Consider the following 16,163-nt stretch of genomic DNA (forward strand, 5'->3'; position numbering starts at 1 on the left):
CCTCGTCACCTAGGAGAGGTGACACTGTACAAACGGAGCTGTTGTGTTTTGTTTGGTAATCACGCATCAATTGTAAGAAAAAGCTTAGTTTGCAAATATATCTCTTAGTTGATAAATATACTATGTTCGTTTGTGTTTTCATTAACGTTTAACCGATTCGGCTCAATTTTAGATTCGAAACTTGTAATATTTGACAGCTTCGTACGTAACTGCATTTCCGGTTATTTACTTCCGCATGGAAAGTGACTTCGTGTTTGCAAGAAGCATAACAAAGAATGCGGTGACATTTGACCTAAAAATATCGATCGTGTCATTTTGGTGGACGGATCATTTTTGGTTGTGAATGAGGATAACAAATTCGAGGAACGATGCATTACATGTGTGATTAGTTGATACATTCCAAAGGATTCTAGCTCCATTTTCTCCGTCATTGATCTGTCAGTGTCAGTTGGGAGCCAACGGTTGAGCTCAAGTGTCGAAGAAGACTGGATATATATTTATTGTATGGGTGCATGCGCACGTGTGACGTAATGAAATCCCTTTCTCCACATTAGCAAGATTCGATACTGACATGTGTCTGATCACACACCCTAAAGCACTTGAATGACACTTGAACTGAAGAAATCTTTCTTCACTAGTACCCCTACTAGTCACGTCTCTTGAAGATTAAACACTTGTGATTATGGATCCACGCGCTGTTGTTCAGAAGAAACTTTCAGCCGATGAAACATGTTTGATTGTATCTTTTACGATAGTGGCATGGAAATGAGCATGTGGATGACATCTACTGACTATATTTTCACTCACGCCAATACTCATCTCTTGCAACTGCATACCATATGAAAGTTTCTGTAGAGCATGGTCATATGTTATTCACTTAAAATTAACATATTTTTCATAGACTGGATATAACAGTTTCCTGTTTTCTGTATGTAATACCTGGGTCTACAGAATCTGTTTGAAAAGTCTGTCACTGTCGGGTTTAAAAGCACATATAAATTTCAAATGGGATGCAATATGTGTAAATCACTCCACATTTGAGAAAGCAATGTAATATATATTCGTTAATCATTAATTTCAAATATGTAGGCCTATGCTTTCATTGAAAGTGAAGTTGAAACAGGAATTTTGTCCTAAGTCACTCATTCTTCCTCATCATGCTCATCAAAAGATTCTTAAAAATTGACTTCAGTACATTTTGTGTTATGGAGGTGTAATCATTGATATCACCAGAGACTATATAGGGTCTCTGATACCACTTTATACGCTGTAAATAAGCATGTAGTTATCAAGCAAAGTTTGTGCACTAGCTTTTATAAATGTATACATGGTATAAGTCAACAACGACAACTACCGTTATTACTTATTTAATCAGTAACACTAAAGGACAATAAGAAAGCATTGGTCAGTGCACTAATGGAACACAAGCCCAGCCAATAAGGAAACAATAGACCTGCAGTGACCAATTATTTGTTATTATTTATTATGTTTATGGAAGCTTGAATGCAAACATAATTAGTTTGTAAGCCAAACAAATGACAGGGAACACTTGAAATATTTTTGTTAGAACTAAGAGTCATCTATCTGTAATTTCACTTCATGGTATGAATAAAAGGTGAAAATATATGGATGTCAACTTCTTTATTATGAGGAACAGGACATTTTTGAGTATATTCTTATGCCTTCATCAGGTAAGAATATACTCTGAAATATCAAGTTCCTCATGAGAAAGTTCACTGCCTTAAATTTTCACTTTTTATTTGTGTCCCTTCTAAATCCTTTTCTACCCGTGAAGGTCCTGGTTAGAATATCGATCTGCCATGCTTGTCGTAAGAGGCGACTAATGGGATCGGGTGGTCAGGCTTGCTGACTTGGTTGACATATGTCATCGGTTCCCAATTGCGCAGTTCGATGCTGATGCTGTTGATCACTGGATTGTCTGATCCAGACTTGATTATTTACAGACTGCGGCCATATAGCTGAAATATTGCTGAGTGTGGCGTAAAACTAAACTCACTCACTCTAAATCCTTTTCAAAGACTTCATGGTAAGATTTTAAAACAATTATGAATATTTTGGTTATGTTGAAATGATGTCAGTGCTACTGATCCTGTCCTTGACAACATTCAGTGTACAGAGACTGCCCTGCTCCTGGACTATGGTAAATCCCCCAGATACCTTGCCGTTGTGGAGAAACAAGACGACCATGCGTAAGCAGAGTGCGATTTCTTATTTATGTCTCTCAACAGCAGACTGTGCAGACTGCGGAGATGCCAAAAATCCTTAACTTAATTTCGATCAATTATCAATATTGGAGAATTTTTGAGCAAATATACAAAAGCTAGAAAAGAAAACTGCATATTTCAGATCACTAGGTGTGGTGGCATGCTTATGCCTGGATTAGTTTGTGGACAATAAATATTAACCTTGGCCGTTGACAAGTCTACTTTGGTATAATAACATTATTGAAACTTTGCTTCATTACAATAGATTATGCTTGGTATTATCAATGACACAACTGTCATGTCAATAATTGTTAACTTTTCTTCCCATCAATGATAATTATGATTGTCTTTTTCCGAAACCTAAAACTATATTTAACAACTGACTGCACAACAGATAAACTATCTGCACTAGATACTTTAATGAAAATTAAAAAAAACAACCGACATGATATCAGACAATGTTTGAGTGCTGCTCATGTGACACATTTTTAATATTACACCAAGCAGTGACTGGACATGGTTACACTTCAACATTACCTTGTTACATAATCATAATGACCTCATAATGATTACCATGTTAAATTAATCATGATCAGCTTTTGACAGTCCTGATCGCTTTTGTCTACCTATTTTGTTACACATATACTATATATATCACACTTTCTTGATTAAGTCAACCCTGCCCCTCACTCCATGTGGATAAATATTATATATATTAACTCTTTTTCTTTGCATTCTTCAAATCTGCAGAAGTTTGTAACAGTCTTACTGCATTACTGTTTTACTGTGTTAGATCAAGACCCCCCATTTAAACAGCACAATTTCATCACAACTTCGATAACCATGTCAACTGTGTTTGATTTTATATTTTTAACTGGCAAACAGCATCATCTGTTTCTTTCAGTTTAGACATAGACTCCACATTTAAACTGTCTGCTTGGCATGTCATTATCTGCCGATCAGCTGATTTTGTGAGCTTTTAAATAATTTTTTAACTGGCAAACAGTTATGACTATTTCTTTTTTTAACAACTTTGACATCTTTATATAAATTATAAATGCTCAATTATTTTATAGCCTTCTGTCTAATTTCTGTATCCCGTCAAGGACACAGTTTTTTTTATCAAATGCGGACTGCCATTTTGTTCTGTAGCTTTTAAAAACTTGATTATATTTGTCTTTCTTTCCTTGGCATTGAGAAATAATTGAGGGATTTCACTGATCATCATTTTCCATATTTCTTGTGGACATTGATGTGTATGTATGTAATGACAAAGTAAGGTATGATTGGTCCATGTAGAAACAGTGAAAGTTGGCAGTTTATAGACAGCATAGACAGGATGTAAATCGTCCAAATTGACTCAAATTCTATTTGGTTAGATCTTGAAAATAAGATATAAGTTTGAAGGAGGTGATATTTATTTGCTGATATGTGGACTATTTAGCCCCTTGCACTCAATGCAATCTGCTTATGAACTTATTCTGCACAAGCTATTTTAATCTGTCATTGTCAGTGGAAACAAATTCCCCTAAGCAAGGCTGAATTATTTTCTCGCAGAATGGTTTCACACTTCAATATATTATGATTCCACAATATTTCCTTCCACGTATGAAGATGTTCATGTTTCAGAAGAATTCCCCATTTTAAGTAACCAGGTCAAAAACCCATTAGTGTTTGTGATATGGTAGGCGAGGCCTTTCTAAAATCTGTCATTTCCTCAATAGAAACTATGTAGAATGTTTGGTTGAAGATATTATTACTTTTATTAATGAGTAGTTTTCATCATGTTTATTCCCCCGGCCCGTACATCGTCATATGAGCTGAAATATTCTTATGTACGATGTTAAACTTAAACCCCATTACACCTCACCTTCATCATGTTTACAGGAACGATACAATCGACAATTCAACTGCTTCAGTCTATAGTGGTTAAAGATGAATATTTTGAAATGTCAGTCTGTTGTTGCAAACATCATGATTATAATTATTGCTGATAAAGGGGCATTATGATCCTGAAAATGTAATTATCATATGTTGTAAATGGTATTACCCTAGCACTGCATACAATTTTATGAAAATCAATACTAAAATTTATAGTTCACTGCCACAGAAACATTTTCATTTATTGAGGGTAACCATGGTGAAAATGGACCATGAAAGGCAGAAAATTCAATTTTCAACATAAATAGATCAGTTCAGTTCAAACAGAGCATTAAGTACCAGGTCTATTTGGGTAAATTTCACATTAAGACTACTGATAGTTATTATTAATTGATATACAATATATCACTCACTCACACTAATCCTATCTGAAATCAAACTCACTCAGTCAATCACTCACCCACTCACTCACTCACTTATTTACCTGTCACTGTCATGTTGATTGAATATATTAATGCCATTTTGATGTTAATCATGCCATTAGCACTATAATGCAATGAATTTTAACAGCCCAGGGGAATTTATATTACTCGAGTGACATTAGTGATTCTAAATCTATTTCAGGTAGGAAAATACCAATATTTTCATGGCTCTGTAGCAGGGCCATTAGTAGTTAACATGGTTAGGAGCCTGACCCCAGACATTTGTCAGTAAAGTCAGTGGGTATGGTATATCATGGCTGTGTCGCTATTCTTCTTGAACCTTGTGACCATAAAATGTCAGAATGACCACCTCTCTGGTGATGTGCAGTTGAATGAAAGGGAGAGGACAGATCAATATTCCCCTTGGCATACTGAAGGATAGCCAGAAGTAAGGAACTGGCATCTTGACTCACGGTGAGATCACTAGCAGCTATGGCTTGGAGTGTACAATGTGTAGGTGCTACAGAGGTGTTTGGAGTTAAGGTAGTCCCAGGGGACGGTGGAATAGTCTAGTGGTTAAAGCGTTCATTCGTCATGCCCAAGACACGGGTTTGATTCCCTATGTGGGTATAATGTGTGAAACCTATTTCTGGTGTCTGGTGTTTGCTTATATGTACACAATGCTTACACAATGCCTTTTAGGTTAGGGGCGGTGGGGTAGCCTAGTGGTTAAAGCGTTGTCTTGTCACGCCCCGCGGAAGACCCCGGTTCGATTCCCCACATGGGTATAATGTGTGAAGCCCATTTGTGGTGTCCCCTGCCGTGATATAGCTGGAATGTTGCTAAAAGCGGCATAAAACTAAACTCAGCCAGTCAGTCAGCCTTTTAGGTTATGGTAAAATATAATGTGTTTGTTTTTCTGGGATTACACTTTCTCAGTAGAGTACAGATTCTGGTATTTTAGGGGATTGAGTCCCATGTAGGATTCAAACCCAAACTATCAAAGTCAGGCATCTCATTGCCTGACACAGTCAGCAATCTAACCCACACAACCATCGCAGCATCCACAAACATGGAAGTGTGACAGCTGGTAGTCAAGATCCTGTACTTCTTTGACAAGTGTAAATTGGCACAGCTCCAACGGTTGAAAGCTGTGACTACACAATGCCTTTTGGGAAGTGATTATATTAATTTATGTTATTTATATTGTAATTGTATTAATTTTAGATTTTGAATCCTCAGATCCCCTAAATTTTGTACATAAAAATATTTTAAAATCATGCTTTAAAAATATGGGAGGGGGGCATTGATTTTGTACATAACATGCAGTGGGGGTCACTTACTCTGTACATGAAGTTTATGGGGGGGTCATTCACATTGTACATGCTTCGCCATAAAAATCATCATCACCCCCCTAGCCATAAATTATGAATGGTCCCTTAGGATATTATTCATACCTTTAAGAAGGAAGCACAAATGTTTATGTCTGTAATCTTTTTCAGGATATTTTTGTTCACTACAAGTCGGGTTCCTGTTCTAAGTGCTGGGGACCTTTCTGTTGATCAAGTTCTACCTGTTGACTCAGACCTGGGCTGTTTCTTAGGTAAGATGTGATTTGTTGTTTACTATCCCAGCTATGTGATGCCAGCCTGTACAAAGCCTGGGCATCTAGTGATGGATATTATGAGCACTGATCCACTCCTGCAGAAATGCAATCCACCAACTGCTCGAATCTGACCACTTGAAACACAGATCTAATGCTCATAAATCTGGCTTGGTGGGGTAGCCAAGTGGTTAATGCGTTTGCTTGTCGCACCAAAGACCCAGGTTCGATTCTAGTCTGGTAGTTAAAACGTTCATTCGTCATGCCAAAGGCCCGCATTCAATTCTCTACACAGGTACAATTTATGAAGCTAATTTCTGGAGTCCCCATCCGTGATGCTGCTGGAATATTGCTAAAAGCAGGGCAAAGCCACAGTCACTCCGTTTCTTAAATCGTCCTGTTTGGAGGTTTCTCAGACCAAAAATATACCTGCTTGTGGGTTTCAGCAAATAGGTCAATGTCTGAGGCCTACAACACCATGCCCTTTTCTCCCACAGCCTCTGCTGACTGAGCAGTACAAGGATGAGATGGTAGTGACTTTTTAACATAATAGCCCCTTATAAGACAGCATGGGTAATATACTCCCTAGGGAGTTGAGAATGAATGCAAGCGTGCATCATCATCATCATCATGGGGTGGTGGGATAGCCTAGTGGTTAAAGCGTTCGCTCATCACACGATCATTCAATCAGTCAATCAGTCAGTCACTCACTCACTCACTCACTCACTCATCAAAGTGACATGTAATATTACTATTATATACTGTGGTATTGTTCATGGTAGTTCAGTAAGCCTCTCATGATGATCATGTCACTGACTGAATGATAATCTTACAGAAAGCAATGTCCAAATGAATGTGGTGATAATTTTTCAGGAAATCAATTGCCATGTTTTGCCACAACAGTGCTTATTATCCAGTGCATATTATTACATTGATATGCCTTACTGTGGCCCAGCTACAACAAATTCATACCAAATGCCTGATTGTTCTTCGGTGTTTTTATGTGGTGTAGTGGTTATTCATACCAAATGCCAAAAGACGTGATTGTTCTCCCTGCCTATAAATGTTTTATGTGGTGTAGTGGTTGAGCTGCGTCCATGCTTCGGATAGCGGAAGGTTAGCACTATAAAACCAGGTTAATCTCTACAGCGTCATACCAAAAGCGTTAAAATATGGTACTTGTTGGTCCCTGCCTGGTGCTTTCGGCATTAATGGTACAACAAGGACTGGTCGGCTTCGAGTCAGTATAATGTGTCTGAGTGGGGTATTCATGCTTCACTGCGGCATGGTATCTCAGTGGGTTAGCACTATAAAACCAGCTTAAGTCTGGGCTAGTACAAGCAGTCAGACTACGATACACCGCAGATCGATGCGGTCATCATATGGCTGGAATATTCTCAAGCCGCGACATAAAACCCAATTTCACCTCACCTCACCTCAGTGTTTTTGCAAAGTGAGAAAGGCTGTTGGATATTGTGATAATATTAAGGTAACGTTTAAGGTTTATAGAAAGTGTCAGATCTGTTTTTGATGCTGCCATTTTAACAACTTTATATTCACTCACTTTCAGCTAACATTCAGCTTGCTCAGCCATATCAGTTGAGTGAGTGAGTGAGTTAAACTTTTATGTTGCATCTTCATTTTTCCGCCATATTGTGACTCCATATTAATTGGGTTATTTTAGCCATATAAGATTTGTGTGGCTTTTTTGGTAGGAGCAATCTTTAGCTTTACTGGTAGACATTGTTGTCAGGAATCATACCTCTAAAACTAACAACTTGAAAAATACATTTGAAGTGTTCAATGGGTATGTCCGTATTTCAGTAATATGCCAGCAGGAAAAAGTAACTGTGTATGTAACTTTATGTTAAGTTGAGTAAATATGATGTATTCTAAGTTAAGTAATGTATGTTTCAATACATATTTATGATGATGTCTCCATGGATTTATTTACAATTTACATATTTCTGTGTTTGTTGGGAGCTTCAATTCATACACATGTTTTCTAGTGTGAATTCACAAAAATTGTGTAGTTATTACTCATTAGAATACTTTTTACCATAAAAACGCTTAGGCAGATCCGACTGGAAAACAAAGTCTACATGCAATTGGTTATCTGCAAACAGAAATTCCGCAAAATGAAGTTTGCCAGAATTTTAATGTGCTTCGAAAAACAATCTCTTTGGAAATGCTTTGTTAAGCAATCCAACACTCTAGACTTCCTAGGTCATGTTTGACGTCATGTCACCAAGAGTGAGTGAGTATCGTTTTATGCCGCTTTTAGCAAAAATTTCAGCAATCACACCGGGGGACACAGAAATGGGCTTCACACATTGTACCCATGTGTTGAAACGAACCCGGGTCTGTGGTGTGATGAGTGAACGCTTTATCCACTAGGCTACCCCACATCCACATGTCAATAAGACAGCAATATTTGGTTGTGCCAATGCGAGGTTTGTTTGTTTGTATGTAGTTCATGATATTGATGCTCATGATGTCAATCACTGGATTGTCTGGTCCAGACTGGTCCAGACAGACTGCAGTCATAAAGCTGTAACATTGCAAAAAGCAAAAGCAGTGTTTGTGTTAGAACGGCATGTGCGCACATCAGGGTGGGGTTTAGTATCACCTGACAACACCAACAACCACCCCACCCATTACCCCACCCATACCACCCATACCCATCACACACCTGTTTCCATCACTTTATTGAAGGAGATATTGATTTATCAAGACCTGCTCAGGGAGACCCGTGAAGATCCAGGTTAGAATTGATCTTCAGTACACTTATGCTTGGATCATTAACATGATGGGGTGGTCAGGCTTATTGACTTGATTGACACATGTCATCATATCCCAATTGCGTTGGTCAATGCTCATGCTGTTGATCACTGGATTGTCTGGTCCAGACTTGATTATATACAGACTGCCACCATATAGCTGGGATATTGCTGAGTGTGGCATTAAAACACAAACCAGCCACCCAACCTGCTCAGGGGCCAGTGATGTTCCGATAATGGTCCCATAGCCTGCTTTTTAAAAATAAATCTCATTTTGACTCTGTACTTACAATGTTTATTAATGCAGACTTGTTCTCGTCACTATATGGCTTGAATAATGCCGATAAAGCCCAACTCAACTCAACTCAACCCATAGCCTGCAGAAAATACCAACTGAAATTACCCAATTCATATGCTTGCTTATTTTATGGGTTTTCAACATGTTTATGAGGTAACTGTATTTCACTGATAACAGGAACAATAAAGAAGAAGAGGTATAAAGGCCTAGTTTTATGTTATTGCACGGAAAGGAATCTCTGTGCAATGTTAAAATGCCTCTAGGTTTAAGAAAGTAGAACAAATCTCAGTTTTGAACCCCAAAATATGTATTTCCCAAATTAGCTGTCTGGACACATTGTTTTGAATCAGATTAATCTCACAAAACAAATGGGAACAGGTTCACTAACTGTGAAATGCTGAGGGCAATTAAATGGCGTTAAATGAACATGAATGTGCAATAGCTTCAAGATATGAGATGCATCATTTTATATTTGTTAATGTACAGTGATAATGTGATGGAGATATTGGTACTATGGTTACCAAGTATGACTACGAGCAGATTCTTACATCAGTTGAATATGCGCTGGATTACTTTTAGCAGCAGTATGTGTCAGGGTGACCTGTGAAAGATATTGTTTTGAGCAGCTGCACACATCCTGATTAATAAGGATTTTCCTGAAGAGAATGTGGATGACAGCATTCACTGCGTTGTATAATGTGACTAAAATCAGGGTTGAACATGATCACATCACAGTTAGAAGTAATGCACCCTTGACAAGTTATCCTGATGTAACTGTATATGCTTTAAGGTGGATATTATTGACGTAGTAAACTGTCTGTCTTTTGTCTCTCTCCCTCTTCTGTCTGTCTGTCTGTCTCTGTCTCTCTCTTTCAAAATATGTCTTTAACTTCTGTCTGATTGTCTTTCAATATATGTCTTTAACTTCTATATATGTAGCTATCTGTGTGTCTCTGTCTTGCAAAATATGTCTTCAGTTTGTGCATATGTCTGTCTCTTAAAATATGTTTAACATCTCTCTCTCTCTCACAAAATATGTCTAACTTCTGTCTGTCTTTCAAAATATGTCTTTAACTTCTGTATGTGTGTGTGTCTGTGTGTGTGTGTGTGTCTGTCTGTCACAAAGTATGTCTTCAGCATGTTTGTATGTCTCTCTGTCTGTCTCTTGGGTGGTAGGGTAGTCTAGTGGTTAAAGCCTCCGCTCGTCACGCTGAAGACTTTCCGTGGGGAGAATCTGGCCAAAGCCAAACTTTCCACGGGGAAGTTTTGTCCTAGGATATTCTTACCCCGGGGAAAGTTTGGGCTAGGCTAAGGCCCCCTAGGATAGTTTGTTCTGTTTTCTATGAAAGGGGGGAGATTCTGGCCTAGCTAGGCCACTTCTTCCCCACCCTTGTTTCTATATCGAAAGGGGGAGATTCTGGCCTACCTAGGCTACTTCTTCCCCACCATTGCTGTTATATCGAAAGGGGTAGAAAAAGTTATTGCAAACATCAAACCGACAGTAGTTTTGACTTAAATTTTGGTACACATTTTTGTCAAATAAGCCATTCTTGATTCTGACTTGGGTGTAGTGATTTGAATGCATACATGTTTGAAGAGCATCTCTAAATCCATCCTGCTCCTGCCGCCATTCCTATGAAGAATCTCTCCCTTTTGATACAAGAAAAAGGGTGGGAAAGAAGTAGCCTTTAAAGTTGATTCAATGGGGGAAACTTTGGCCTAGGACAAACTTTCCCCGGGGAAGATTAAGCCTAGGGGGGTAAGTTTGTCCTAGGCCAAAGTTTCGTCGGGGAAGGTTTGACCAGGGGCAAAGTTTAGCCTGTTACACCGGGTTCGATTCCCCATATGGGTACACTAACTGAGTTTGGTTTTACGCCGCTATATTCCAATATTCCAGAAACATCATGGGGAACACCAGAAATGGTCTTCACACATTGTACCCTTGTGGGGATTCGAACCCAGGTCTTTGGCGTGATGAGCCAACGCTTTAACCACTAGGCTACCCCACCGCCCCCATATGGGTACAATTTGTGAAGCCCATTTCTGGTGTCCCCAGCCGTGATATTGCTGGAATATTGCTAAAAGCGGCTTAAAACTTAACTCACTCACTCACTCTTTCTTTCTCACTCTCTCTGAAAATATGTTTTTGACTTCAGTATGTGTGTATGTGTGGAATTGTTTTCTCCCTTTCTGTATCTCCCTATATTTTGAACAAATATTGGGGCGGTGGGTAGCCTAGTGGTTAAAGCGTTGGCTCGTCACGCCGAAGACCCGGGTACACATGGGTACAATGAGTGAAGCCCATTTCTGGTGTCCCCCGCCGTGATATTGCTGGAATATTGCTAAAAGCGGCGTAAAACAAACTCAGTCAGTCAGTCAGTTGAACAAATATTACACACACAAAGAAAAAATCAATATCGGGTTTGATTTTCTCATGTTTTAACAGTGTCTGGATAATATTTGGGAAACAGCTGTTCATGTGTGAAATGATTTGTATTACAACATTGTGACATGCTGCTGCTAGTTTTTTCAATATTATCATAATGTCAGGAACAGCTTGACTTGATATTATGATGTTGTACCATATATTATAGACATATTTCAGGTACCTGGTGATCTGTTACTGTGATTTGTAGAGGGGATTCCGAGTTTCAGTAGGTCCCTGGTAGCCTGATCTTGTTGCCATGGGACCATCTTTGTGATTTCGGTTGACTTGTGTGTCATGGTAACTGGACATAGCATCACATTGTTCAAACTATCATTCACTGGATTGTCTGGTCATATGCATTGCTTAACAAGTGAAGGAGTGAGGTAATATCGCTGTATTTTGATTTTGTTCAGGGTACATTTCTTTATACAGAAACATGCCTGGGATCGTATAGCAATATCATTTGAATGATCTTATTGGGCAACATTGAGACAAGTTGTTTAAGTGGAACATTGTCTTTTCTGAGGTTAACAAGTACATTCCTCTTGCCAATTCTTTGTTTACTAATTATTTCAGACATATGCAAATTTACAGATGTATTTATGAACAGAATGTAAAAAATGTTGAATAATTACCAACCTAGAATACAACAATGTTACAACATACTTAATACTAATGTGCAATCAAAACTGTTTATTTACATATATATATCTTTCGTCCCGCCAGCATATAGCTGAATATTGCTGAGTGCGGCGTAAAACTAAACTCACTCCCTCTAATGACGTCACTATGCCATTCTAGTCTGCCCCCTCATAATCAAAGGTATTATTGGTATAGATATCATGATTCATGTCAGTTGTCACTGTCTAGTACAGTGAGTGAGTGAGTTTAGTTTTACACCGCACTCAGCAATATTCCAGCTATATGTCTGCAACTAATCAAGTCTGGACCAGACAATCCAGTGATCAACAGTATGTGCATCGATCTGCGCATTTGGGAACTGATGACATGTGTCAACAAAGCCAGCGAGCCTGACCACCTGATCCCGTTAGTCGCCTCTTTCCACAAGCATGGGTTACTGAAGGTTCATTCTAACCCAGAGCTTCACGGGTTGCCAAGTACAGACTGTTACAGTGCAACTATAAACGTTTGCACCCATTTCATAGTTGCAGTTGCTTCAGTCAGCTAACATTACTAGTGGAAATATTTACATTTCAATTAAAAAATGCCTATTTAATTTAAAACATTATATTGAAATGATAAAGAGAAAGATTTTAACCTGACCTTAAACTGTCTTGACACTTTTTATCATTTGTTTTACTGGAAACATGTTTCTTAACAATACTGTTGGGAATTGGTTGAAATCTCACAATTGATGATTGGTTTATTACCAACAAGCAATCATCGAAAAAAAATTGGTTAGCATCATTTTTAAGATTTTCCTATTCAGGTTGTTATTGCAGATAAGTATAACATGGTTCTCTGTTGTTTTTGTTTTGCTTAATTGCACAAATTGCATTTGCAAATTTCACATATAATGTAAAATGATGCAACTTGCTACTTTAAAGTGATGACTAATATTAGTTTAACATAAACCTTCCAGGTTCTTCAAGAAATATTCAGTTATGACTTTTCAGTAAATTAAGTGTGTTTTCTAAGAATTAAACCTGTTTTAAGGCCCTGACAACTTTTATAATATGTTCCACCATCAAGTAGGTCCAAAATGTGATCGATTGCTTGGTCGTTTGGTCACTGTGACCAACCTTCGATAATTTCAATTAACTGGACCACCAATACTTAACATAGGGGGCAGTAGAACAGCATGTCAGTTAGCCCTGAATGAGGATTGTTAATTATTGTTGGCGTCAACATCAATAGTTGCATATGACAAGCTTACAAAACGGTAACTGTGGAAAGACAAGCAATAAGAGCTACACCATCAGGGCATAATGGTAAACGATCGGTTAATTCAAGGAACTTGACCACCCAGTCCCTTTAAGTCAGGGGCAATGGGGTAGCCTAGTGGTTCGCCTAGCATTTGCTCTACACGCCAAAAGGGGCGGTGGGGTAGCCTAATGGTTAAAGCGTGGATCCAAAGATATTTGAATCCCCACATGGGTACAATGTGTGAAGCTCATTTCTAGATTTGCTGGAATTTGCATAAGCGGTAAACTAAACTCACATTCAGTCAGTGTATCCGCCATGGGTACTGAGGTTACTCATGTCATATCAAAGAATGAAGCTTTCTTTGTCTGGTTCAAGGCTGTCCACAAGCTGTGTTCAGCGGCGTTGTTTCAAAAGTGATCATTCGCTCATCGGTAATTTCCGTAATGAGATATCTGCTGCAATCTTCGAGCGCCGATGCGCACGCTTCTTCTAGACAGAACTCAGTCATGTAATAGCAATGGGTCCTTACGTTGACAACGGACAAGCTAGCCATTAAACGTCTTGTGTGTAACATCAACACATGGCAGATGGGGATATTTGTGGCCCTGTTTGCTTGTGTTAGTCAAATTGAATCTAAGTCGATGTACATTGGATAGAAAGATGGGAGATAATTTGTTTCAATTTTGCCACTAGGGGATTTTACGAGTACAATGTGTAAAGCCCATTTCTGGTGTCAGCCTCTGTGGTGATATTGCTGGAACATTGCTTAAAGAAGCAAAAACTAAACTCATTCTGGTGTCCCCCTGCTGTGATATTGCTAACAGAACCTTAAAACTAAACTCATTCACTCACTAACACCCTTTAAGTCAGTAGTATAGGCTACTGGGGACCATTTCTTCCTGGAGTTCCAAACATTTGATGAATTTGTATTAAATGCAACATATATCAATATTAATGATTGTTTGTATTTTCAGATTCCTCCAACACTGTCAAATCCAGTGACAATCCTCAAGGTTGGTGATTAGAAAATGATACATGATTATGATGATATTTCGATGTATTCCTAGTGATGTAGCATTAAAGTGATAAAACAAAGAGTGATTAGCTCGGAGTCAATATACCATTGTGTGCTGCAGTTGTGTTTGAGAAGGATGTCCATGAAGGCCGTTTCAATTCACTTGTGTTTTCAGTGAATTTAACCCTATCTCATCTTGGATTAATTTTCTTATTCGCGATCACAAGAATCGAATATTCATGATTCTTTTTTTAAAGAAGTGTCTTTATTTAAATTAGGTTTTATTTATCGAAACGAGATATGCAAAATGGAATATAATCAAGACAGGAAGGACACTGTATCATTTGTATCATAAATAGTAGCCTTTTTCCCCAAGAACTATCTCAACAAATTCTTTCACAATCAATGTTTCAGCATTTCGATTACGGCTGAAATCCACCCAACACGACCTGCTCCTGGAGTTGCCTCAGCAACAGTCAACAACAGATCTGCTCGGTCAGATAAAGAGTGCAAAGGATTGTAAGTAGAGTTCCTTTATATTTTCCCATTGCAATAACTATTACAGTTTTCCATCATATTCTGTTCAAGGGCATAGCCCAGTAGTTAAAGGTCACATGCAACGTAAAACACAACTTTGCAGATTCTAAAACCTTTCCGTATGGACTTACAGATACAAATCATTAAAAATGCAAATTCAACTTGTAAAGTTGAAAAATAATGCGATGAAAACCCTCCCGCGAAATCGGAGTTCAAACGATTCACGAAATTCACCCCAGCACTATGAAAAGTGGTTTCAACAGCTGTGCTGCGCTGAGCTGTGCTGTGCTGAGCTGTGCTGTACGCTCATAGCGCATATGCAGTGAAATAGGTTCGCGCAGCTTGGAAGCGGGATGTCCGGATTATAAGGTCCTGAGCAGGAGTAGTCTAATCAAAACAAATAGTAAATAATCTACTCATTACATACAAGAACCTTGTTAGGATCTAGATCTACTCAGCTATGTGTCAACCAGTGAGGCGTTCGACATTTCAAGACGGAAAACCTTCGCTGGCGATGAATATTCGGTGAAGGCTTTGGTGTGAGCTATTTTTCAAATGTTTTGTTGATATTTCACAGGCTCTAGCTTTTTATATGTTATGACAGTAGATTACTGATTTAACTGTTTATATAATTTCGGACCAACTCTGTAGCCTGTTTGCAGTGGTTAAAATTAAAAAGTTGTTTAACAACCTATCATTAAAATATTGACACAGTTCACTATTTGTCACGAAGGAGGAAGACCCCAGGTGTTCGATTCCCCACATGGGCACAATGTGTTTAAGCCCATTTCTGGTGTCCCCAGTACCGTGGTGATATTGCTGGAATATTGCTAAAACAGTGCGTAAAAATAAACTCAGTCAGTCAGTCAGTCAGTTATATAATTTCATTTTTAATGTGTATTTCACTGCACTTGGTCTGATGTTTTGATTGTGATCTGTCTTCTTACTAGAGTCACTTTCTCAGTTCGATACTTAAAAAGCAATGTCATTATTTAGCAGAATTTCTAACTGTGATATAGATATGTCGTTGTCACAGACAAAACTCAACGTCTGTTTTATTGACACCTATGTGTCTGCCTGCCTGTCT

General features: G+C 38.4%; 1 protein-coding gene across 1 annotated transcript in view; it reads left to right on the top strand.

Annotated features, from left to right (window-relative positions):
* Positions 1 to 229: 229 nt before the first annotated feature.
* Positions 230 to 16,163, top strand: part of LOC124254568 (inositol polyphosphate 5-phosphatase OCRL-like) — a 57,541-nt gene continuing 41,607 nt past the window's right edge. Inside the window, exons 1-5 of the mRNA XM_046688394.1 lie at positions 230 to 739; positions 2,131 to 2,210; positions 6,031 to 6,131; positions 14,499 to 14,537; positions 14,954 to 15,058. Coding sequence (XP_046544350.1) covers positions 683 to 739; positions 2,131 to 2,210; positions 6,031 to 6,131; positions 14,499 to 14,537; positions 14,954 to 15,058 — 382 coding nt within the window. The 5' untranslated portion in view covers positions 230 to 682. The remainder of the gene's footprint in view (positions 740 to 2,130; positions 2,211 to 6,030; positions 6,132 to 14,498; positions 14,538 to 14,953; positions 15,059 to 16,163) is intronic.

This window comes from Haliotis rubra, unplaced genomic scaffold (assembly GCF_003918875.1).
Source record: "Haliotis rubra isolate DU_JTF1 unplaced genomic scaffold, ASM391887v1 Scf576, whole genome shotgun sequence".
NCBI classification, from domain to species: Eukaryota; Metazoa; Mollusca; class Gastropoda; order Lepetellida; family Haliotidae; genus Haliotis; species Haliotis rubra.